This window comes from Mesocricetus auratus, unplaced genomic scaffold (assembly GCF_017639785.1).
Source record: "Mesocricetus auratus isolate SY011 unplaced genomic scaffold, BCM_Maur_2.0 Super-Scaffold_6731, whole genome shotgun sequence".
Taxonomy (NCBI): domain Eukaryota; kingdom Metazoa; phylum Chordata; class Mammalia; order Rodentia; family Cricetidae; genus Mesocricetus; species Mesocricetus auratus.
Window position 1 is genome coordinate 2,298,746 of NW_024429185.1, and position 21,078 is coordinate 2,319,823.

The 21,078-nt window shown below is 59.5% G+C and overlaps 2 protein-coding genes and 1 long non-coding RNA gene across 4 annotated transcripts; 1 reads left to right on the forward strand and 2 right to left on the reverse strand.

Moving 5' to 3' along the window:
• Nucleotides 1–631: 631 nt before the first annotated feature.
• Nucleotides 632–12,229, forward strand: LOC101837498 (plasmalemma vesicle associated protein). 2 transcript variants are annotated; one of them, XM_040742128.1, is made up of 6 exons: nucleotides 632–1,078; nucleotides 3,951–4,125; nucleotides 4,234–4,943; nucleotides 5,458–5,518; nucleotides 5,598–5,679; nucleotides 11,637–12,229. In XM_040742128.1, the coding sequence occupies exons 1-6, from the start codon at nucleotides 713–715 to the stop codon at nucleotides 11,641–11,643; spliced, it is 1,401 nt and encodes a 466-aa protein (XP_040598062.1). In that variant the 5' UTR covers nucleotides 632–712; the 3' UTR covers nucleotides 11,644–12,229. The 2 variants fall into 2 exon arrangements, with proteins under 2 accessions (XP_040598062.1, XP_012981985.1); XM_013126531.3 differs by having other exon boundaries at nucleotides 639–1,078; nucleotides 4,029–4,125.
• On the reverse strand, nucleotides 12,059–14,642 carry LOC121139126. The gene is made up of 2 exons (XR_005875983.1): nucleotides 14,450–14,642; nucleotides 12,059–13,161 (listed from the first exon to the last, which is right to left on the reverse strand). It is a non-coding gene; the product is annotated as an uncharacterized LOC121139126 (long non-coding RNA).
• Nucleotides 14,643–15,660: 1,018 nt separating this feature from the next.
• Nucleotides 15,661–20,527, reverse strand: Gtpbp3 (GTP binding protein 3, mitochondrial). Its single transcript, XM_021223960.2, is given in 9 exon segments — nucleotides 15,661–16,476; nucleotides 16,659–16,943; nucleotides 17,226–17,391; nucleotides 17,469–17,508; nucleotides 17,510–17,613; nucleotides 17,702–17,774; nucleotides 17,888–18,090; nucleotides 18,802–18,888; nucleotides 18,984–20,527. Coding segments are annotated over 9 exon segments (1,560 nt in total). The 5' UTR covers nucleotides 19,360–20,527; the 3' UTR covers nucleotides 15,661–16,250.
• Nucleotides 20,528–21,078: the final 551 nt, after the last annotated feature.

A 21,078-nucleotide genomic window follows, 5' to 3' on the forward strand; every position in this document is an offset into this window, starting at 1 on the left:
GTGTGTATGGTGTGTATGGTGTGTGTGGTGTGTGTGGTGTATGTGTGTGTGGTGTGTGTGGTGTATGCGTGTGTGGTGTGTGTGTGGTGTGTGGTTTGTGTGTGTGTGTGGTGTGTGTGTGTATGCTTGTGTGTGTGTGGTGTGTGTGTATGTGTGTGGTGTGTGTGTGGTGTGTGTGTGTGGTGTATGTGTGTGGTGTGTGTGTGTGTGTGTGCCTGGGAGTTGCCCCATGGAGACTGTTTTGTGGGATTTGACTGTGGCACCTCAGTGACCTGGGCATGTATGAACCCAGTCTGCCACCAAGTAACAGGGCCAGTCTCCTGTCTTAGCTGTGCCTCAGTTCCCTCTTCCACGTGAGGGGCCAAGTCACCGGTATGATTGAGATAATAGTCCCGAGTTCAGAGGGCATCGCCCGGCAGGCCTCAGGCGGGGTGGTGGTGGTGGAAACTGAGGCCAGGCCAGGCGGAAGAAGCCATCCAGTCACCCGGCGGGTGCGGCACCCTCCCCATATATCAGAGCTGCCCAGACTGCCCGTCCTTAACAGCCAGGGTGGGAGTGTTGTGATAACCCACAGCCCCCATTTCCTCCTGGCCAGGAAGGAGCCGGGCAGAGGAAGCATTAAGAGAAGTAATATAAACACTCCCCCCTGCTTGGCGCAGCCCAGATCTGGCCAGGCAGGCAAGGAGGGACAGTGCACCCGGCGACACCGCGAATGGGGCTTGCCATGGACCGCAGCCCGTACTCCCGCACAGGGGACGCGGCCCGCGGCTGCTGGTACTACCTGCGCTACTTCTTCCTCTTCGTGTCGCTCATCCAGTTCCTCATCATCCTGGGCCTGGTCCTTTTCATGATCTATGGCAACGTGCACGCCACCACGGAGGCCAGCCTGAAGGCCACCGAGATCCGCGCCGACAATCTGTACAGCCAGGTGATGGGACTGTCTGCCGTGCAGGCTAACCTGACCAAACAGCTGAACGTCAGCTCGCAGGCCAAGGACACCTTCATGCAGATGCTGCTGAGCGCCCGGCGCGAACTGGAGCGCATCAACGCCAGCTTCCGCCAGTGCCAAGGCGACCTGGTAAGAGGCGGCCTGCGCGCCCTGCGCTGCAGCACCGGGCACCCCCAAATTCTAAATTCCACTTGAGGAAATCTGGATACTCCCCTCCTAGCTTCTTTATTTCCAGTGTGGTCTCTTGTAGTTCAGGCTGGTCTAGAACTCGCTGTGTAGCCAAGGATGTGCTTGAGTTCCTGACTGCTACCTCTGAGAGATTACAGCCCGGTGTTGCCACGCCTCGTTTATTGGTACATGCTATACCATTGAGTGACAGCCTTTCTCTCTCCCTAACCCTGGCAGGCTCTCACTGTGGAGCACAGTCTGGTCTTAAACTCATGACAATTCTGCATCACCATGGAGCTGGTGAGGATTTTTTGACAGTGATTTTCACGGTGGCAGACATTACCTGCCGGAAAGGCTTTGCTGCAGGCAGTATGATTTTTTAAGTTAGACTTATTTATTACACATTCCACCATGTGGGCCCCAACTTAGCAGCAAGCCTTTACCCCCTGAGCCACCTTGAAGGCCTGACTGCTCAATTATTATTTTTTTTTTTTAAGAGACAGGGTCTCACTATAGCTCTGGCTGTCCTGGAACTCACTATATAGAGCAGGCTGGCCTCGAACTCACAGAGATCCACCTGCCTGTGCCTCCCAAGTGCTGGGATTAAAGTCACTATGTCTTGCTCTCTGATCATTCAATTTAATAACAAAATCTCTCTTGGGATAAACCAGGAATTCACAATTTCATGGCTAGGCCAATCCATCCAGAGAGAGCACATTCTCAGTAAGCTTTCCGGGAGAAAGCTGGGCGGGAGCAGCATTGTCTCCCTGCAGTTGGGGTTTAGCTGGGCGTCCTGGGCACTTGCAGGTCCTGCTACTGTAGGTGCCTGCCCTGAGTCTGCTCCTGGCGGCTTCGTCGGAACGCGAGCTGCTTCACAGAGCTGCGTACACAGGCTCAGAAAGCTTGTTCTTCCTCAGAGTGACATGGATGAACTAAGTCCTGGTGGGGCTCAGAGCTCAGCCCTTGCGCTGCACGTGTGAGGCCCTGTGTTCCGTCCCCAGCGCTGAGGACACAGCCAGAAGGAACGCCATTCTTGGACATGGTGGCAGACACTTGTCACCTTAATATTTGCAGGCTGAAGCAGCAGGAGCAGGAGTTAAAGTCAGCTTAGACTACAGAAGACACCGAGAGAGAGGGAGGGAGAGAGAGACAGAGAGAAAGAGTGAGAGAGATAGAGATAGAGAGATACTGAGAGAGAGGGAGACAGAGAAACACAGAGGGGGAAGAGAGACAGAGAGAGAGGGGGAGAGAGAGAGAGGAGAGGAGAGAGAGGGGAGAGGAGAGAGAAAGGGGGAGAGAGAGAGGAGAGGAGAGGAGAGAGAGAGGAGAGAGAGAGAGAGGGGGAGGGAGAGAGAGGAGAGGAAAGAGGGGGGGAGGGAGAGAGAGGAGAGGAGAGCAGGGGGGAGGGAGGGTTTAGGCTTTCCCAGGTGGGCTCAGCCCACTTCGTCCTGCAATGGTCACAGGGCTGAGATCCTGGAGACAGCTTTCTGCACACAGCCCGTAGCATGTCAGACACACCCAGCTGTGTTCACCTGACACCTTCCAGGTCACGGAGGGAACAGGACTGGATGGCGCAGGCTGGGCAGCTTCTGCGCCAACAGCAGGGGTGCTGGCAGCCATCAGATTAGGGGTAAAGCAAGGTCTCCCCGCAGAGGACAGGGTCCCCAGGATAAGAGGGTGTCCTCCCTCAGACCGTGGTGACAAACCCAGCCTGACAGGAGTCCAAGTCCTCAGGCAGAGCTGCCCTGGCCTCTTGGGCTTTCTAGGTGCTTACTGCCCCCCCCCCCGTGGGAGGGGGATAATCCTGACACACTCACACCTACATCAACACACTTACACACTGGTTTCCCACACTTCCTTGTTGGAGAAAGTGGCGCCCAGGTTTCTGGGTTTGTATTTTCACTTAATTCATTCACGGCTCCTGGATCTTGACCCTGACCGTCCTCCTTGCTAAGTGTGAACACTACAGCCACATCACAGCCTAGCCCTGGATCTACGTTGCTACACGAACATCCCAGGACTCGGGGTTCCTTGGCAAGCTGCCTTCCCCATGGCGGACCGGAGCCACCAGAGTTACGCCCTCGTGGTTTCTGTCTCGTCCCCTCGTCCCCAAAGAACAAAGAATGTGATTTCTCTGCCACGTCCCTGCCCATCCACTTAGCGTCCCATTCTTTCTTGGTTTTGTCTTGAGATAAGCTCTTTGGAGGCTGTCCTGGAACTCGATCTGTAGACCAGGCTGGCCTCGAACTCACAGAGATCCGCCTGCCTCTGCCTCCCGAGTGCTGGGATTAAAGGCGTGCGCCACCAACGCCCGGCTCTTGGCATCCCGGGATGATCTTGACTTTATGGTACTCTACCGTCTGGAACGACAGACACACCCATCTTGCTGATGTGATGCAGGCACAAAACCCAGAGCTCTGTTTCCTAGGCGCACTGGAGCACCTGAGCCCCAGCCCCTGTATTTGTTAAGAGTCACGGCAACACTCACCTTAACCCCAGCACTTGGGAGGCAGAGGCAGGAGGATCTCTGGGAGTTGGAGGGCAGCCTGGTTTATATAGGGAGTCCCAGGACAGCCAGGACTACAGACTCCATGTCAAAAAGCAAACAGAGGCAGCCTTCCTCTGTGATGGGGGTTGGCCTCTAACTCCTGGCACTTGGCTACTCCAGCCTTGGGAGTGCTGAGGTTACAGGTAGGAGCTGCCGCACCTGGTTTATGAGGGCTGGGGTTTGAACCCAGGGCATCCTAGGCAAGCACCTTACCATCTGAGCTACAAGAACTCTACCAGTGGAGCTCCAGCCCCGGCTCTGGTCAAACTTTTGGAGGTGACTCAGACTCCACAGGTGTCGAGGCGGTCACTGTGTGCGCCCTGGAGATGGGCGCTGAGCTGTGTTACCTGTGCACACCTGCAGATCACCTACATTAACTATCATCGGTTCATGGCCGCTATCATCCTGAGCGAGAAGCAATGCTGGGAACAGCTGAAGGAGAACAACAAGACCTGCGAAGGTAAACACAGGTCCTGGCGGGGTGGCGGGGGGGGGTGGGAGGGGGAATGACGACCACGCAGCTCAGGGCCCAGCCTGGGCTCACCCCTCCCCTCCCCCCGCCCCGCAGCCTTGCTCTTCAAGCTGGGCGAGAAGGCTAAGACATTGGAGATGGAGGTGGCCAAGGAGAAGGCGGTGTGTGCCAAGGACAAGGAGAGCCTGCAGGCGGGGAAGCGGCAGGCGGAGGAGCAGCTGGCGGCCTGTGGCAAAGCACGGGAGCGGCAGCAGCAGGAGCAGCAGGTGACGGAGGAGCAGCTTCGCAAGGTGCAGGCCCTGTGCCTCCCGCTGGACCAGGACAAGTTCCAGGCGGACGCGCTGAGTGCGTGGCGGGATTCGTTGATCCAGCGCTCCCTGGATAACCTGGGCTACCACTACCCCTCGCTGGTGCCCGAGATCGCGTCCCTCCGCCGGACGTGCGAGCACCTGCCCGGGCTCATGAACTCCAAGGTGGAAGAGCTGGCGCGCGGGCTGCGCATGGGCATCGAGCGCGTGACCCGCGAGAACGCGGAGCTGCGGCGGCAGAAGCTGGAGGTGGAGCGTGGGGCGCAGAGCACGCAGGAGGCGCGGGCGCGCGCCGAGGCGGAGGCGCAGGCACGCGAGAGCCAGCTGCGGGCGGAGTGCGCGCGCCAGACGCAGCTGGCGCTGGAGGAGAAGGCGGCGCTGCGCGCGCAGCGGGAAGGCCTGGCGCGCGATCTAGAGGCGCGCAAGCGCGAGCTGGAGCAGCTCCGCACCGAGGTGGATGTGCGCATCAGCGCGCTGGACGCCTGTCTGAAGGCCAAGGTGGGCCGGCCTGGCCCGCTGATGGGGGATGGATATCCTGGGTGCAGTCTGGGGCCCTGGAAGGGTCATCCTGGAGGGTGGTATGGGAGCTGAGGCCGGAGGATGCCATTGAAGGCCGGAAGCTGGGCCAGGGCTAGGTGGTGGGAATCTGGTTTGGAGTGGGTTTGAGTTCAGTTGAAGGGAGAGGGTTGCAGGTGATGTGGGGCTGTGGTGGCCTCGATTTCCCGCCTAAGTCAAACTCCTCCATGACGCCTCAGATTGGTCTGCGTTAGGATCTAAGTTTCTTGGGCCAGGAATGGTGACAAGAGTCTCTAATCCTAACATTCAGCATTCAGGGGCAGAAGGACCTCAGTGAGTTGGAGGCCAGCCTGGTCTAAATAGTGAGTACCAGACTAGCCATGGTTAGGCAGAGAGACCAACAGAAAATCACCCAGCTAGATTGCTCAGGTCTTTGTAGGGGAGGAGGGACCCGGCTCCGCCAACCTCTCGCCAACCTCTCCTGCTCTTTCCCCAGTCGCAGCCTCCCGCCCTCCCGCCAAGACTGCCCCCGGGCCCAGCCCCTCCTCCGCCCATAGGTGAGTGACGGCCAGAAGGGCTCCCCACCCCAGCTCGCCTCTCCTAGGTTGCCCACAGGAATCCTCATTTTTCCTATAGATCCTGCTAGCCTGGAGGAGTTCAAGAAAAGAATCCTGGAGTCCCAGCGTCCCCCGCTGGTCAACCCTGCAGTCCCACCCAGGTGAGGTGCAAACCCTCTGGGGTCTCCGTACAGGAGTATAGACAAAGGAAGTCTGATCAGGCTGGGGAGGAGGGAGGCAGAGGTCACACCTGCTGCCTCCATAATGGAGCACCTGCTGTATACTAGGGCATGGCAGGTATACCGACGTGACCATACTCCAGACAGGCAAGGCAGGGCTTTGGAGGGAGAGAGATTCTGTGAGGATGGAGAGGAGCCGGCCACAGGGAAACAAAGGGAATGGTGTCTTGGGCGCTAGACCAGCCAGCTCAGAGGCTGGGGCGCTGCACTGGGTCCGTGGAGTGGTGCGCCGTCCTGGGTCTCGTCAGGTGTACCCTGAATGCGTATGTGAAGGCGAGACCCCAGCCTGGCTGTGGTTTCTCATAGTCATCCACTGTGGTTTTACGGTTCCCCTTCCATTTATTTGAGGACAAGCAGGTGCCACGGCAAAGAACAACTCGCTCCGTGGGTCATGGGGATTGAACTCCCCAGGCCTGGTGGCAGAGACTTTACTGGTCTCTGCTGGCCCACCCGCGATGGTTTCTGTGGTTCTCTGGAGACAGGGTCTCTATATGTAGGCCAGAGAGTGCTGAGATTAAAGTCATGTGTCATCACACCCAACCACCAGTATCTGACCCAGACTTTGTCACTGGCCTTGCTGACTGGCCATGGGCGTGAGAGCGGCCACCCCACTCCCCCCCCCATCCTGTACAAATGCACCCACGCGCCACACTCAGCTCTCTTTCCTGTGGCCTGGGATCAAACTCGGGTCCTTTCGCCCCACGGCTGTCACCGCGCTGTCTGCCTGCCCCAGAGCCTCCGATCACTTCTGCAGATCGGGAGCTGGGCTGGAGAGAAGGCTCCGCTGGTAGAGCAGCTTGTGGCCAAGCCTGGCAGCCCGCACTCCATCCCCGGGGCCCACACAGCGGGCGTGGAGAACGGACTCCAGCCATGGCATAGGAGGGCCATGATAAAAATAAGGAAATAAATAGACCAGCCAGAGTGGGGACCTGGGCCACAGCCCCAGACCCTTCCCCAGTGAAGGCCATTAAAGGTGAAGGCCGTCAAACGGTAACTATGCAGTGCAGCCACAGTCAAAGAGGGCGCAGACTGTCCTCGGAGCATTGGCCCAGTGCCCACCCCCCCTCGCTGCGTCACCACCCCAGTCATCCGCTGGAGACGCCAAGTGTGTGTGAGTGCGTCATAGGGAAGGTGACTCAGGGACTGTTCCCTGTGGAGCCCAGGCCACTCCGGTTGAGATCGGTTCAGGTCACAGCACCTGGGTGACCCGGTCGAGACCAGGTCCTTCGCCCACCTGTCATCTCAGCACCCAGGAGGGATTGAAAGTTCAAGGCCAACCTGGGCTACTGAGAAATCTCGTATCTGAGCAGGTTCCAAGGCTCAGGCAGTCTCTGGGACTTGTAGTAGGTGATTGTCCATGTGTGTCTGTGCACAGAAACAGTATCGGATCCTGTTACAGATGGTTGTGAGCTGCCATGTGGGTGCAGGGAATTGAACCCAGATCCTCTGAAAGAACAGCCAGTGCAGCTGGGCGTTGGTGGTGCACGCCTTTAACACCAGCACTCGGGAGGCAGATCTCTGTGAGTTTGAGGCCAGCCTGGTCTGCAAGAGCTAGTTCCAGGACAGCCAGGGCTACACAGAGAAACCCTGTCTCGAAATCCCTCCCCCCAAAAAAGAACAGCCAGTGCTGCCTCCTGAGTGCTGTGATTACAGGTGTGTGTCACCACTCCCTGGCATGATACTGATTTTTAAGTAGATTTATTTATTGTTTGAGACAGGTTCTTACGCTGTAGCCATGGCTGTCCTGGAATTCGCTCTGTAGACCAGGCTGGCCTAGAACTCATAGAGATCGGCCTGCCTCTGCCTCCTGAGTTCGTAGCCCAGGCTGGCCTCAAACCCAATCCCTCTGTCTCCTTCAGCATCTCCCGCTGGCGCACACCGCCACATCGGCTGTTTACTTTCGTGTGTGTGTGTAGGAGGGCATTGGAGTCAGGGCCTCGGGAAGAGCAGCAGCTTTCACTGAGCTGGCCCCGACCCGTGTGAGCCGCTTGTTTTTGAGATTGGCCTCCAGCTCCTGACCATCCTACAAAACAGGTGGCCAGTGAGGAGTTGGCCTTGGTGGTGCTGACCTGTGAACCCAGCACTTGGAAGACCGAGGCAGGGGGATTGCAAGTTCCAGACTACATAGTGAATACTTTTTTTTTTTGAAAGAAAGGGGGAGGTGGGGGAGAAAGCAGAGAAAACATTGAAAAGGATGAAGAGAGAGGCCCTGCCTCCCTGCACGCTACCCCACCCTCCTGCCCTGTCCATCGAGGACAGGAAGTTTCTGTTCTGATCCCCACTTTTCAGAAGAGGAAACTGAGGACCTAGCCAGAGTCCCCACCCAGGACTGTCCGGTCTCAGTTGAGAACCAGGGGAAGCTTTTGACATTGTTTACATCAAATGTCACCAGTGTTGAGGGACAATGCTCACTCAGGCCTGCTCCCCCCACCCCGCCAGCCTTCAGGGTGCCAGGAAGGGCGGTCCCCAGGGACAGGGCCCTCAAGGGGCTTCTTCCTCGCCATCCAGACTCACTTCTCCCCATCCTACCTGCCTCGCTTTCACACTCGCTACGCAGCTGCATCTCCAAGGGTTGTTTTGAGACAGCGTCTGGCTAGACAGCCTTGCTGGTCCCAAACTTCGGACCTCCCTTATCAGCTTTGAAAGTCCGAGGTGGCTGGTGTGGTGGCATATACCTTTAACCCCAGCACTTAGAGGCAGAGGCAGCTGGATCTCAGTGAGTTCCAGGCCAACCTGGTCCACAGAGTGAGTTCCAGGACAGCCAAGGCTACATAAAGACCCTGTCTCCAAAAAAATAATAAATAAATAAAATTAAATGAGTCTGGCCGGGCGTTGGTGGCGCACGCCTTTAATCCCAGCACTCGGGAGGCAGAGGCAGGCAGATCTCTGTGAGTTCGAGACTAGCCTGGACTACCAAGTGAGTTCCAGGACAGCCTCCAAAGCCACAGAGAAACCCTGTCTCGAAAAAAACCAAAAAAAAAAAAATTAAATGAGTGTGGGTTGATACCTATCCCCACATCCAACTTTAGCGTCATTTAATTAGTTAGTTTCATTATTTTGAGACAGGATCTCACCATATAGATCATGCTGGCCTGCAACTCACAGAGATCTGCTTGAGTGCTGGGATTAATTAATAGGGTGCACCACCACCCCAGATACCACATCCACTTAGTTATTTATCTATTTATTTGTTTTTATTTTGTGTGTATGAGTGTTTTCTGTGTGTCTGCCTGTGCACCACATGCCGTGGGGCCAGACGAGGGCGTCAGGGCCCCAGCAACTGGAGTTAGAAGTGATTCTTAGCCACCATGTGGTGTTGAGAAGCCAGGCCCTGTGCAGGAGTGGCCTGTGATCCTACCTTAGCACTGAGCTTGGTTCTCCTCAACCCGTTTTTAAAACAAAATATTCAGCCTCCAAATGTCTCTGTGTGTGTGGTGTATGACCTGTGTGTGTGACACGCCTGTGACATCCAAATGTCTCTGTGTGTGGTGTATGACCTGTGTGACACGCCTGTGACATCCAAATGTCTGTGTGTGTGGTGTGTGACCTGTGTGACACGCCTGTGACATCCAAATGTCTGTGTGTGTGGTGTGTGACCTGTGTGTCACATGCCTGTGGAAGCCAGAGGAGGACCATGGTGTCCTCTGTCATCGCTGAGCTAATGCTCTTGAAACCAGGTCCTCTCACTGGCCCCAGCACAGCCTCCTCCAGTGGGGTCACAGCTGCTGGTGTAGACACACCAGATTTTTGTTGTTGTTATTTTTATTTATTTGTTTTTGTTTCTTTGAGACAAGGTCTCACTGTGTAGACCGGGCTGGCCTCCAACTCACAGAGGTCCTCCAGCCTCTGCGTCCAGGGTCTGGGATTAAGAGTGTACCCCATCATGCCTGGCCAGCACTGGGCTTTTTAATTGGACCCCAAGGGTTCCAACTCAGGTTGCCATGCTGTCGAAGTAACCCTGTTTCCCACAGAGCCATCTCCTCCACCGTTTATGGGGGGGGCACGAGCGTGGCTGCAGCCATCAGAACACTTGCCCCTCCTGTAGAAGTTACCGTGGGATTTACTTGTATGTGCGCATGGAAGCCACAGCACCTGGACACCTTGTAGGAGTCAGTTGTCTCCTTCTACGTTGTGGGTCTTGGGGGTCATCAGGGCTCCGCAAGGGTCGTCATTTGGTTTGGGAGTGTTTGTTGTTGTTGCTTGTTTGTTTGTTTTCTTTTCTTTTCTTGGGGGGGTTGGCGTTTCGATCTCATGAAGCCCAGGCTGGCCTCAAACTCCCAATGTAGCTGAGGCTGGCCTTGAACTCCTGCCCCTCCTGCCCCCTCTGCATTTTGAGTCCTGATTCTCAGGTCTCACATCCCTGAGGAGTTCAGAGGCAGGGTGACACAGGCCAAGGGATAGTCAGGAGGGGACCAGACAAGGCCAGCTGAGTCGGACTGGGGTGGCAGGCTGGCACCTCAGGAGTCTCAGGAAGGGACCCAGGCCCCAGGGCCACTCTCCTGCCCCCTTCCAATTCCTGCTTGCCCCTGCCAAGACAGTCACTCTGGAGACTTCTTATCTGGACCAGTGTGATGACCTGTCTGTCATCTCGGTACCCTGGCTGTAGAGGCAGGAGCTTCTCTGAACGTTTGAGGCCAGCCTGGTCTACACAGTGAGTCCCTGTCTCAAAGGCAGACGGAGGAAGATAGGGCCTGAAAGAACCCATACGTGGACCAGCCAAGTCTCCGGTGGCGTGGAGACGCGTGTATCTTGTGAGGTTTTCACAATGACTGATGGTATATGTGCACATGTGAAAACACATGTGGGGACATAGGACAACATCCTTCCGCCATGTGACTCCTTAGGGATCAAATTCAGATCTTCAGACTTGGCTGCAAGCCCCTTCCCCGGCTGTGCCCTCTCGCTGGCCCGTGATTTTATTATTTTTCCTTAACTTCTGACATTGCGGGAAGACACAGACTGTACTGGAATCTTCCACAGGGACCTAGGCAAGGGAGGAATCTGGGGATTCTGGGTAGTGTGCCTGGAAAGGAATGGCAGTGAGGTGACAGGAACAGAGCCTCCTCATGGCTTTGGCAAGGACTTTGGGGGCCTCAGAGGCTATGACCAGCACCAGGGCTGGGCCCACACGGAGACTCAGCGTTCACTGTGGTTGATTTGGGGGAAGTGACCTGGGCAAGAACAGAGGTCACCAGGCAGTCTGAGATGGGACGGCAGCTGGAGCCTGGCAGGTGACCAGAGCCAGCCAGAGCGTGAGGTCTAGGGGCCCCAGGGAAGAGCTGGGGAAGGAAGGGAGGGGGAGAGGAAGCCAGACTTAGCTGCGACCCCCCTCCCCACCAGGAAATGCCTCAGCGCCACCCCTGACCCCACAGGAGCTCCTCTGCCAGGCCCAGTGGGGAGGGCATTCCAGACCCAGACGTGCAGGGGGGATGGGGCGGAAGCCTCTCGGAATTGTTGGCACTGGGTGGGGTTGATGTCCCTGGGGGGGAGGGGAGAGCAGGAGGATGGACCCTGGTGTCAGCCTCTGAAGCTGTGGACTTTGGTGTTGGTCGGGGGGGGGGTTCCACTGTGGCGTAAGAGTGACCAAGAGAGAGAAAAGCAGAGTCCTAGCTGCAGGAGGCTGAGGCAGGACTTCGAGTCAGAAGCCAGCCTGCACTACACGTGGAGACCCAGGGTTAGGGTGCCTAGGGCCCTGTGTATCCCTCTGGACCCCAGTGTCACCGTCTGTGAGCTTGAGGAACTTGGGTCTAAGCTGGAGCGCGTCCCTGGGAGAGGCCCGGGAAGCAGACCACAGAATGGTGTCATGCCCCTGCTGCAGTCCAGCCCCTGGCTCCTCAGCCTCTGCTGACTCCCGCGCTTTCGGCCTCTTCCTTCCCCAGTGGCTGAGGAAGCAGCTGCTGCAGGACCCTGGGCACGACACTGGCCCATCTGAGGATGGTGGCGGCCAGATGCCCAACGCGCTGGATGCCTCCTGCTCTGCCCCACGCCCCCATCACTGCCCTCTGCTCCCCACCGTCTCCCAGACACTGGTCTGAGGCACATACAGCTGTGGATGACCAAACGGAGCCCCGCCTGTCCACGAAGCACCCACGGCTCAGCTGCCACCGCAGGCGCCCTCCTCCAGTGTGGTTTCACTGGTGCCTGGCCCCGGGGGTGAGGACAGGAAACCTGGCCTCAGCTCCCTTGGGACTTTCCAGGTTCCGATTAAGGCGCTGGGGGTTTCCTGGTCCTCCTTGAGAGTCTCCAGGGCTCCCCTGTGTTCTTTCGAGGCCCCAAGAAACAGAGTTTTCATTAGGTTTTAAACCCTTTTCCAGGGTCTCCAGGCTCCCCTCCCCACAAGGAAGGGCCTGGCCAGCCGGAGAGGGTCCCCATGTGTCTCACAGAGCCTGGGGGGGGGGCTTCCCCACACCGCCTTGCTTGTATCCCTTAACGATGTTAGTGGCACGAAATAAATATCATGGGATCCCTTGAAGGCTGGTTTCGGTTTATTTTATTTATCTGTATACAAGGTCTTACTGTGGTTGATCTTCAGCTGTATCTCAGCCTCCCGAGGGATGCCGTGTGCCGAGTGGGGGCTGCAGAGACAGGGCTCTGCAGTTTAGGGTGCTGGCTGCTCTTGGAGGGGACTCAAATTTGGTTCCCAGCGCCCACATGGCAGCTCACAACCTTCCCACATCCAGGTTGGCGTCCTCTCTTGCCCTCCAACGGCAGCAGCAGGCGCACTCAGCCACACAGAGTGGAACAGTAACGCTTTAGAGAGACAGACCGCAGCCGCGTGACGCACAGACCGTAGCTGCCTGACGCACAGACCGCAGCCGCACCTTCCAGCCCAGTCGGGGTTCAGCCGGTGCAGCTCAGCGGGTAGTGTAGTCAGTTACTGGTGCGCTCGCCGTGTAGCGTGCCCGGAGCCCTTGGCTCCATTTCCAGCACCACGAAACTGGGTGTGGCAGCACACATTTACTGTCCCAGCGCCAAGGAGGCTGAGGCAGGAGGGTCAGGACTTGAAGGCCAGCCCGGGCTACAGGAGAGCCTGTTTCAACCATGAAAAATAAGAATTAAAAGCCACACACACCACCTACTACTGTTGCAAACATTTAAAGGAACATTTCCTCAGGCTTGGAGGATGCAAAACAAACCGTGACCCTTATGGAAGCAAGCTTCGGGAGGTAAGCCGAGCACGGTGGAGCAGGCCTGTCAGCGCTGGTGGGGGCGCAGGGCTGAGGCAGGAGACTGAAGAGCAAGGCCAGTCCCAGCCCTGCAGCAAGCAGGAGCCATCCAGGGAAAGGGGCTCAGGAGGAGGCGGCTACTCCCCCAACGCTGGCCGGGGTGGGAGCCGGGGATGAGTCACGAGGCCCGCAGCGCCACACTCTGCTCTGCTCCTCCGGGACAAAGCTGCGATATTTCCTGGATCCGGAAACACGGGCGAGAGCCTGTCACTGCAGGAAACACTTGGCTGGGGCCCGGCCAACAGGGCCACCAGGGGTCAGCTTGGGAGGCCTCCGGGACAGCCGGACTGGAAGCCCCAAGGAACTGGGGATGTCCCTGGCCCCGAGCCTGAGTCTTGGGATGAAGCCGGCCTGGTGACCGCAGAGAGCTGCTTAAGATCTCATAGCTACAGTCCTGGGTGCGAATCCCACTCCGACCCAGCCTCTGTTTCCTCTTCCAAGACACCCTATCCCAAATCTGTAACCTCAGCTGCTTGGGAGACCGAAGCAGGATTGCTTAAGCCCAAGAGTTCCTGGCCAGCCTGGGCCATACAGCGAACCCCCTCGAGCCGCAGTAAGAGTGTAGTGTGTAAGCCTTCAGACTCACAGGCTGCCCTGCGGACCTGAGACCCTGTTAAAGGACACCCGAGCCGCAGTCCCCAGCAGCTGCCTCAGCAGGGTCCTGGCTGGTCCATGGCTGTCTTCCCATCATGGAGTCTGCTGCTCACACACCCTCCATGGCTCCCCATTACCCCACAAAGGCTAGTTTCTTAACCCTTTGTCAGCTCACAGAACCGGTGAAGCCCTAGCTGCTCTCTGAAGTTCTGGTCAGGACTTAAGATGAGCAAGGCTCATTTGCTTGGTTTGTGACCTTTTTTCCCCCTTGTTTTTGAGACTAGAGTCTCATAATGTAGCCCAGGCTGGCCTCCAACTTGGAGATTCTCCTGCCTCTGCCTCCCCAAGTGTTGGGACTGAAGATGTGGGCCACCACACCTGGTAGCCCCATGCTTTAGACTGTCCTGACACGGGCGGAGCAGCCTCCACGATGCTGGGACCGCGGGCGCACTAACGTGCCTGGCAATACTTTGCCTTGCCCGAGAAACTTCTCTGTTCAGGACCAGGGTTTGCAAAATAAATCTTCGAACCATGCCCTGGCGATGGTCCGTGGGTGAGAGCAGCGACCTGAACGCCAGGGCGACTGTACACCGCAGGCTGCTGAGCGGGGCCTCCAGTCCCGAGACCTGTCCCGTGACCGCCTGGTGGTCCTCTCGGACCCGCACATCCTCGGGCAGGCTCAGCTGTGCCCTCCTCCGGGCAGCCTCCCTGGATTCCACAGGTACAGCCCTCGTCCCTTGGGCCCCCAGCCCTGGCGGAAGGGGGCCCAGTGCCCGGTCGCAGCCGCCTCCGCTGGGTGAGGCCCTGACTCTTTGGGGACTTCCTGCGTCCTCTATAAATAACCCCCCCGCCGCTTCCCACAAACTCCTCACCCTTCTTGGAAAAAAGGGACAGCGGCCAAGGCCTCGGTGCAGCTGTGTGCCAGCCCCGAGGCGGGCGGGCGAACTGCCCGGAGGCCCGGCCCCGCCCAGCGCGCGGCGCCGCAGCTCCTCCCGGGAGCCGTAGGACCCTTCCCCTGTCCACGGCAGGATCTGGGCTGGGCACAAGCTGGAGGACCGGAGTCCTCATCGATGAGGACGCGGCCTGGGGACAGCTGGGAGTTACGCGAGGGACGCTCGCCCTCTGCTGGCCGGCTGCCGCTACGCCAGGCGGCACCGCCTCACTGCCGCCACCTCGCGGCCTCAGCACGGATGTCGCCTCTGCAGGGTCTGTCCCAAGTCCCTGACAAGCCAGATCTCCTTGTAGCCACGCCAGGAGACCCAAGGGCAGTCCCCAGCACCCTTCAAGGTTGCCGGTCACAGAAGGTCCTGACAAAGCTCAATGTGGGGTGCAACTGCTCAGACCCAAAACCCGAGGCCATTTCCCCGACCTCCCTTTTCTGATCTGTAGATGGGGAATATTCGTGGTGTACTGCTGAGGCCCCATCTACAAAATAGAACCCAACCCAAACACTAAAAATAAACACAAACAAAACACTCGAAAAGGCTGGCTAGATGGCTCTGCAGATAAAAAGCGTTTGCAGCCCAAAAGGATTTGAATTCGGTCCCCAGCCCCCACTCACCGCACACATGATGACCCGGTTCAATCTCAGGTCCCTTAGCATCGCAGAGGACTCCTGCAAACCGTCCCCTGACCACCCCCACGTGTGCTGTGTCCCTTTTGCACTGGCCAGTGGCGCCCACAGACCGTCTGCTTAAAGTGTACGCAGCAGTAAACAGGGCTGACCCTTCACTCCTCATCTCGGGGAAACGACAGAGCCTCACACTGTCCAGGAGGAGGCGGGGCCTGGGGCGGGAGGCACAGGACATTTTCTGTTTCTCTGTGGCTTTGGAGGCTGGCCTGGAACTCACTCTGTAGACCAGGCTGGTCTCGAACTCACAAAGATCCGCCTGCCTCAGCCTCCCGAGTGCTGGTGTTAAAGGCGAGCGCCACCAACGCCCGGCTTAGGCCGACATTTTCTTTAATGGTGTAGTCACAGTCAGAGAAATCTGAGACAGGAAGACTTAGGAGGAGGAAGGGACTCAGGAGCGGGGACGAGACAGATGGTAGAGGATACAATCAGGCCATATTAGATACACGGATGGAAATGTCACAGCAAATTTATTCAAAATAATACATGCCACCACAGAAGTAAAAATAAATAAATAAATATATGCTTGACATATGATCCAGAGAGAAAATACATAGGCAAACTTCCGGAAGGTAAGGCTGACTGTCAGGTCCTTGTGAACAAACATTTCTGGATCACCTGAACTCTTCTTACTCCTTTGGCAGTTAAAAATACAAAAGCATGAAGCTAGGTGGGCCCCTGCCTAGAATACCCCAGTGAGGGGCTGGGGCGTGGCTCAGGGGTGGAGCCCTGCCTAGAATGCCCCAGTGAGGGCTGGGGGCGTGGCTCAGGGGTGGAGCCCTGCCAAGAATGCCCCAGTGAGGGGCTGGGGCGTGGCTCAGCATCTACCCTGTAAGGGCTTCACCTCCAGCACTTGGCAGTGATGGAGGCCTGCATCTGAGCAGCCGGAGCATAGCCACCCTGGCACACGTGGCCTCCCGTCTCTGTTCATTGTGGAGGGAACCGGCCTGAGGGCTGCGGATCCCCGGTGCTCCCCCGCAAGCTGCTGTCATCTTAGATCAGGATCTCGTGACGATTCTGAGGCCCCTGCCAGGCGCTGGCCCTCACTTGCCCACACAGAAGTCCTGGAAGATGAGGTCCAGGACCTCTGCGGTGCCTCCTCCCCCTGTGAGGTGACTCAGGTGCCTGCGAGCCAGGCGCAGGGCCTCGGCTGCCAGGGCCAGGTCTGCCGAGGGCTGGTAGTGGCTGAGGGCGTCCCGGCAGCTCTGCAGGTGGTGCTGGTGCCTAGCGCGGGTCAGGAGAGGTGGGTCTGTGCGCGGGTCCCCACACCTGCCAGAGACAAAGTGGTGTCTCACTCAGCCTGTGCGGCCACCTTTTGAACAGGGCCCCCCACTGCACCCCTTTTACAGAGAGAGAAACAGGCTGAGGGACAGGACTGAGCCCTAAGCCAGCAGCTCTGCCTGCACTCGAGCTGGGGTCGGGGAAGCTGAAAGAGGCGGAGAGGAACTCACACGGCAGTCAGCTCGGCTTTCAGGGCCTGCAGGAGGCCGTCCAGCCCAGCGCCAGTGCGGCAGGACAGCAGCAGGTGCGGTAGCCCCGCCGGGGCGCTGTCTCCGGCCGGGGTGCTGGCGGGAAGCAGGTCCGATTTGTTGAGAAGCAGCAGGAAGCGCTGCGCGACACGGTTGGGGCTTTGTGCCACCAGTGGGGCCACCACAGTGTCCAGGAAGCTGCGACTGGAGGGGGAGGTCAGGTCGGAGGCATCTAGTACCCCCAGGATGATGTCGGCCTGTTCCAACCTGGGCGGGAGGGGGGGAGCCATTCTGTGGGCACAGCCACGGAGGCCTGGGATAGCAGAGGGAGACTGCGGGGCATGGACCAGGGCTCGGCTGGGATACGGCAGGAGACGGCCCTGGAGGAAAGTAAGGGACCAGCCACGTGTGCGTCTCAAGCAAATTACAGGTCCCTCTACCCCCAACTCCGAGGAGCGCAAAACCTTCTATTTCAGGAGCAATGAGGTAGGCAAAGGGGGGGGGGGGGGACAGAGGCCCCAGGGGGCCTGGTCTGCAGGCGCCACCCACCTCTGGCGAGCCCTGCGCACACCCTCCTGCTCAACCGCGCCCACGCCTTCCCGCAGCCCAGCAGTGTCACTCAGCAACACAGGAAACCCGGCCAGGTCCACGGGGGTCTCCAGCACGTCACGGGTGGTCCCTGGCTCTGGGGACACGATGGACAAAGGCTTCCGGCCTGAAGGGTAGGGGTGTCATGAAGTGAGAGGCCCCCGTTTTGGAATGCACCCCGCCCACCCTGGCCGAGGCACGTACTGAGCAGGTTGACGAGGCTGCTCTTGCCCGCATTGGGGGGGTCCGGCCACCACAACGTGCGCCCCTGAGCGGAGCCTCTCACCGCGCCGGGCATCTCGCAGGTGGGAATCCAGCGCAGCCTTCAGGGTTCGAACGTCTCTGTCCACTGTGAGACGGAGGAGGCAGGCCCAGGAGAGGCAGTCAGGGGGAGCTCAGGGGGCTGAGACGCTAGCCCCCGCCAAAGGCAGACGTACCCTGCTCCAGCACGCCCTCTTCCAAGTTGTCATCCTCCGCGAAGTCAATGTAGGCCTCCACATGGGCCAGAGCCTGGAGGAGGGACGGCATCATGGGTGCCCCAGCTTGACCTGCATGGCCAGACCTGCGTGTCACGGGCCTAGAGCTTTCTCTGAGGGACGGGTGGGTGAGCAAGCAGGTCTTGCCTTGGTGAGGGTCTTTGCCCAGCCTTGGCACAGCTGGCCCAGCTCCCCATCCAGCTGTCTGAGCGCCTGACGCCGCTGCGCCTCAGTTTCTGCGTGGATCAGATCTGCCAGCCCCTCCACCTCAGTCAGGCTCAGCTTTCCGTGGGCGAATGCCCTCCTGGTGAATTCCCCGGCCTCCGCTGGCCGCAGTCCTGGGACGCTACCTGAAAGCCATCGGCCAGACGGTGAGGTGAAGTAACAAACCCAAACCCTGGCTGAGCTGCTGGTGGCCTCTCTCCCCCACCCCCCGCCCCCGCAGGGAACACCAGGAAGTCCCCCGGTTCCCCGGGCTGGGCTCTGATGGGTCAGGTACCCGGCCTGGGTTAGGAGGTGTCTGTCAGAGCCCAGGCCGGGGCTGCTCAGGTCACCAGCAGCTGCGCCTCCCACACAGGTCCAGACCGACAGACATGTTAACTACCCATCTGAGATTTCCTGTGGCAAACACATGACCCTCCCCTGCCCCATCAGCCCCGAGTCGCAGGCAGCCTGGCTGTGATCCGGTACTGTGGCTGCTCAATCACCTCCCCGCATAGGACCCAGCCCTCCCTCCGACAGCCTCCACCAAACGCTTCCCGCTCTCGAGCCCGAGCTGTCCCCGCAGGCCTCCCCAGGCTGCAGTCTGTCTATGGCGTTAACCGTGCTCGTGCGTGCGCGCACCAGGAAGTCAGAAGACAGTTTGCACCAATCAGTTCCCTCACCACCGGGACCCCGGGACTGGAAGCCGGCTGGGTCCTGGCAGGAGTCGCCTTTCCTGGCTGAGCCAGGCGTCCAGAAGGCCCAAGTCACACGATAAGCCTATTCCCCCCATGAAAACCTGCAGTCCACACCCGAGGCCTTTCAGTCTCCCCAGGAACAGTCACCCAACGGAGCCTCACCCAACGCCTGCAGGACGCCGCTGACCACCGCGGGGCCGCCGTGCACGTGCAACTCCACGCAATCCTCACCCGTGAAGCTCCGGGGGCCTTGCATGGCAAAGAGCAGAGTCAGGCGACGAGCAGGGCCCGGAGGCGACCGAGCCCGGTCTCCAGCGCTGTGCGTCCCTAGGCCGGGCCCTCACCTGGGAACCAGAGGACGAGCGCGCGGTCCAGCGGCTCCCCGGAGCGCGGGTGGCGGAGAAGGCGCAGGGAGGCGCTGCGGGCCGGAGGCGGCTCCCGGGGCGCCGTGAGGCTGCGGAGCGCGAGCCCGCTGGCCGGGCCGCTGGTGCGGATCACCGCGACGGCGCAGCGGCCCCGGCCCGAGCTCAGCGCGAAGATGGTGCTTCCGGGGGCCCGGGACCCGGCGTCGCCGCCGCAGCGCCGCCTGGGGGTCGGGGAGCAGACGTCGAGCCTCGGGACGGCCCGCAGACGCGGCGGGCCGCGGGGCAGGGTGGGCGGAGGACCGGGGCCCGGCACCCGCGCCGCCCGGGCAGCCAGGGCGCTCAGCCCGCGCCACATGGATCCGCAGTCCGCAGGCGCCCGGCCCCGCCTCCCGCCCGCTGCCGGCTCTGGGAGGAAGTCCCGCCCCTCGGCGGCGTGACGGGCAGGGCGCCTCCTCCCCGGGGCCGCGGGGTGGCCTGTGGCTGCGCTCGCTATTGGCTGACACCGAGGGGCGTGCGCAGCTCAGGAGTGTCCCCCGGAAGTACGGGAGCGGGTGCTCGGGCTCTTAGGGCCGCCGGGAGCCGAGACCCCAGGGCGAGGAAGACGCCCCCGGCTCGCGTCTCTTCTCCGGTGTCCGTTCCGTAGCCTTAGAGGAGCCCGAAGCCTCGTGGGCTCAGCTCTCGCTTCCAGGAGGCGCAGTCAGCGAGCAAAGGCGCTTGTCGCCAAGCCCAACAGGCCGAGTCCGATCCCGGGACCACTCAGCGGAGAGGGCGAGGAGGAGGGAACGGGGGAGACCGGAAGCTCAAAGCATCTTAGTGACGGCCGGGGAGGAGTTCCGGGACCAACCGCGCCCCAGGCCACCAACGATCTGGTCCAAACTTTTTGGGGAGTTTCTTGCTGGCCTCCCGGGATCTCTCCGCTTCCCGCGCCCCCAGTTTTGCCAGCGGCAGCTCCCGGGCAAGCGTTTTCAGGCAGGAGCCACTTCCAGGCCTGGTTCCTCCTGCAGGAGGCTCCAGTCCAGTGCGGTCGGCCGCGGGTGCGATGTGCGCCGCTGGCTCCCGGAAAGGCCCGTGGGCTGCTGCCTTCAGGTTAAGCCAGGACGACGCTGAATGGCCGGGGAAGGCGGAGGCGCCCATTCCAGGCACGGGGCGGGGCCCCGGGAGCGCCTGGCTCGGCTGATTCTCTGGTTCTGGTCCCGTGCGGGCGGGCGCCGTTTAAAAACACGCTGTGGGGCGGGCGCCGGTGCAAACCCTCGGGTCATCTGCCCTACTTTCAGATGTGAAACGGGACAGTGCGGGTGTCCGTCTCCCGCGGCTCTCCTTTGCATACCGGACACGAAAAGCAACCTGGGCCCCTGCCTAGCCTGGGCTCACAGTCCTTCGGAGTGGGCCCCTGGGGACCCAGAGGAGCTGGGAGGCCTGCGAGGTGCTGACCCACGTGGTGGGGGAGAAAATCAATCCCTCATGCCCCCTGACCTCCCCACGTCCACCAGAGCACCCAGGACCTCACAGGTGTTCTAAAGTCGGGGGCTCAGGGCCGGGCGGTGGTGGCGCAGCCTTTAATCCCAGCACTTGGGAGGCAGAGGCAGGTGGATCTCTGTGAGTTCGAGACCAGCCTGGTCTACAGAGCGAGTTCCAGGACAGCCTCCAAAACAATACAGAGAAACCCTGTCTCGAAAAACAACTAATAATAATAATAATAAAGTCGGGGTCTCAGAAAAAAGGAGGCCGCCTACAGGCTTGGCTTCTGGAAGAGCATTCCCCAGCAGGCTGGGCTCCGCAGCGCTCCACCCCAGCAGCCCCTCACACACTCATGCGAGTTCCAGACAAACTTTCCTTTTCTATCCTAGACAGGGTTTCTCTCAGAGATCCGCCTGCCTCTGCCTCCCGAGTGCTGGGGTTAAAGGCGTGCGCCACCTTACTTTTTAAGATCTACTTTTTATTTTCACTTAAGCTGTGTACTTTCTGGTCAGGTGCATTCAGGGGCCGGAGGAGGTTGCGATATCTCTCGGAGCTGCAGTTACAGGGCGTGGGCACCGAACTGTGGTCTCCGGGAAAGAGCTCAAGGGCTCCTAAC

What these genes read in the sequence shown, in the direction of transcription:
- LOC101837498 (XM_040742128.1), top strand. Translation starts at nt 713, where the DNA reads ATGGGGCTTGCCATGGACCGCAGCCCGTACTCCCGCACAGGGGACGCG. An exon ending in GAACAACAAGACCTGCGAAG is followed by an intron (nt 4,126 to 4,233) that starts GTAAACACAGGT and finishes CCCGCCCCGCAG; the next exon opens with CCTTGCTCTTCAAGCTGGGC. An exon ending in AGCCCCTCCTCCGCCCATAG is followed by an intron (nt 5,519 to 5,597) that starts GTGAGTGACGGC and finishes TTTTTCCTATAG; the next exon opens with ATCCTGCTAGCCTGGAGGAG.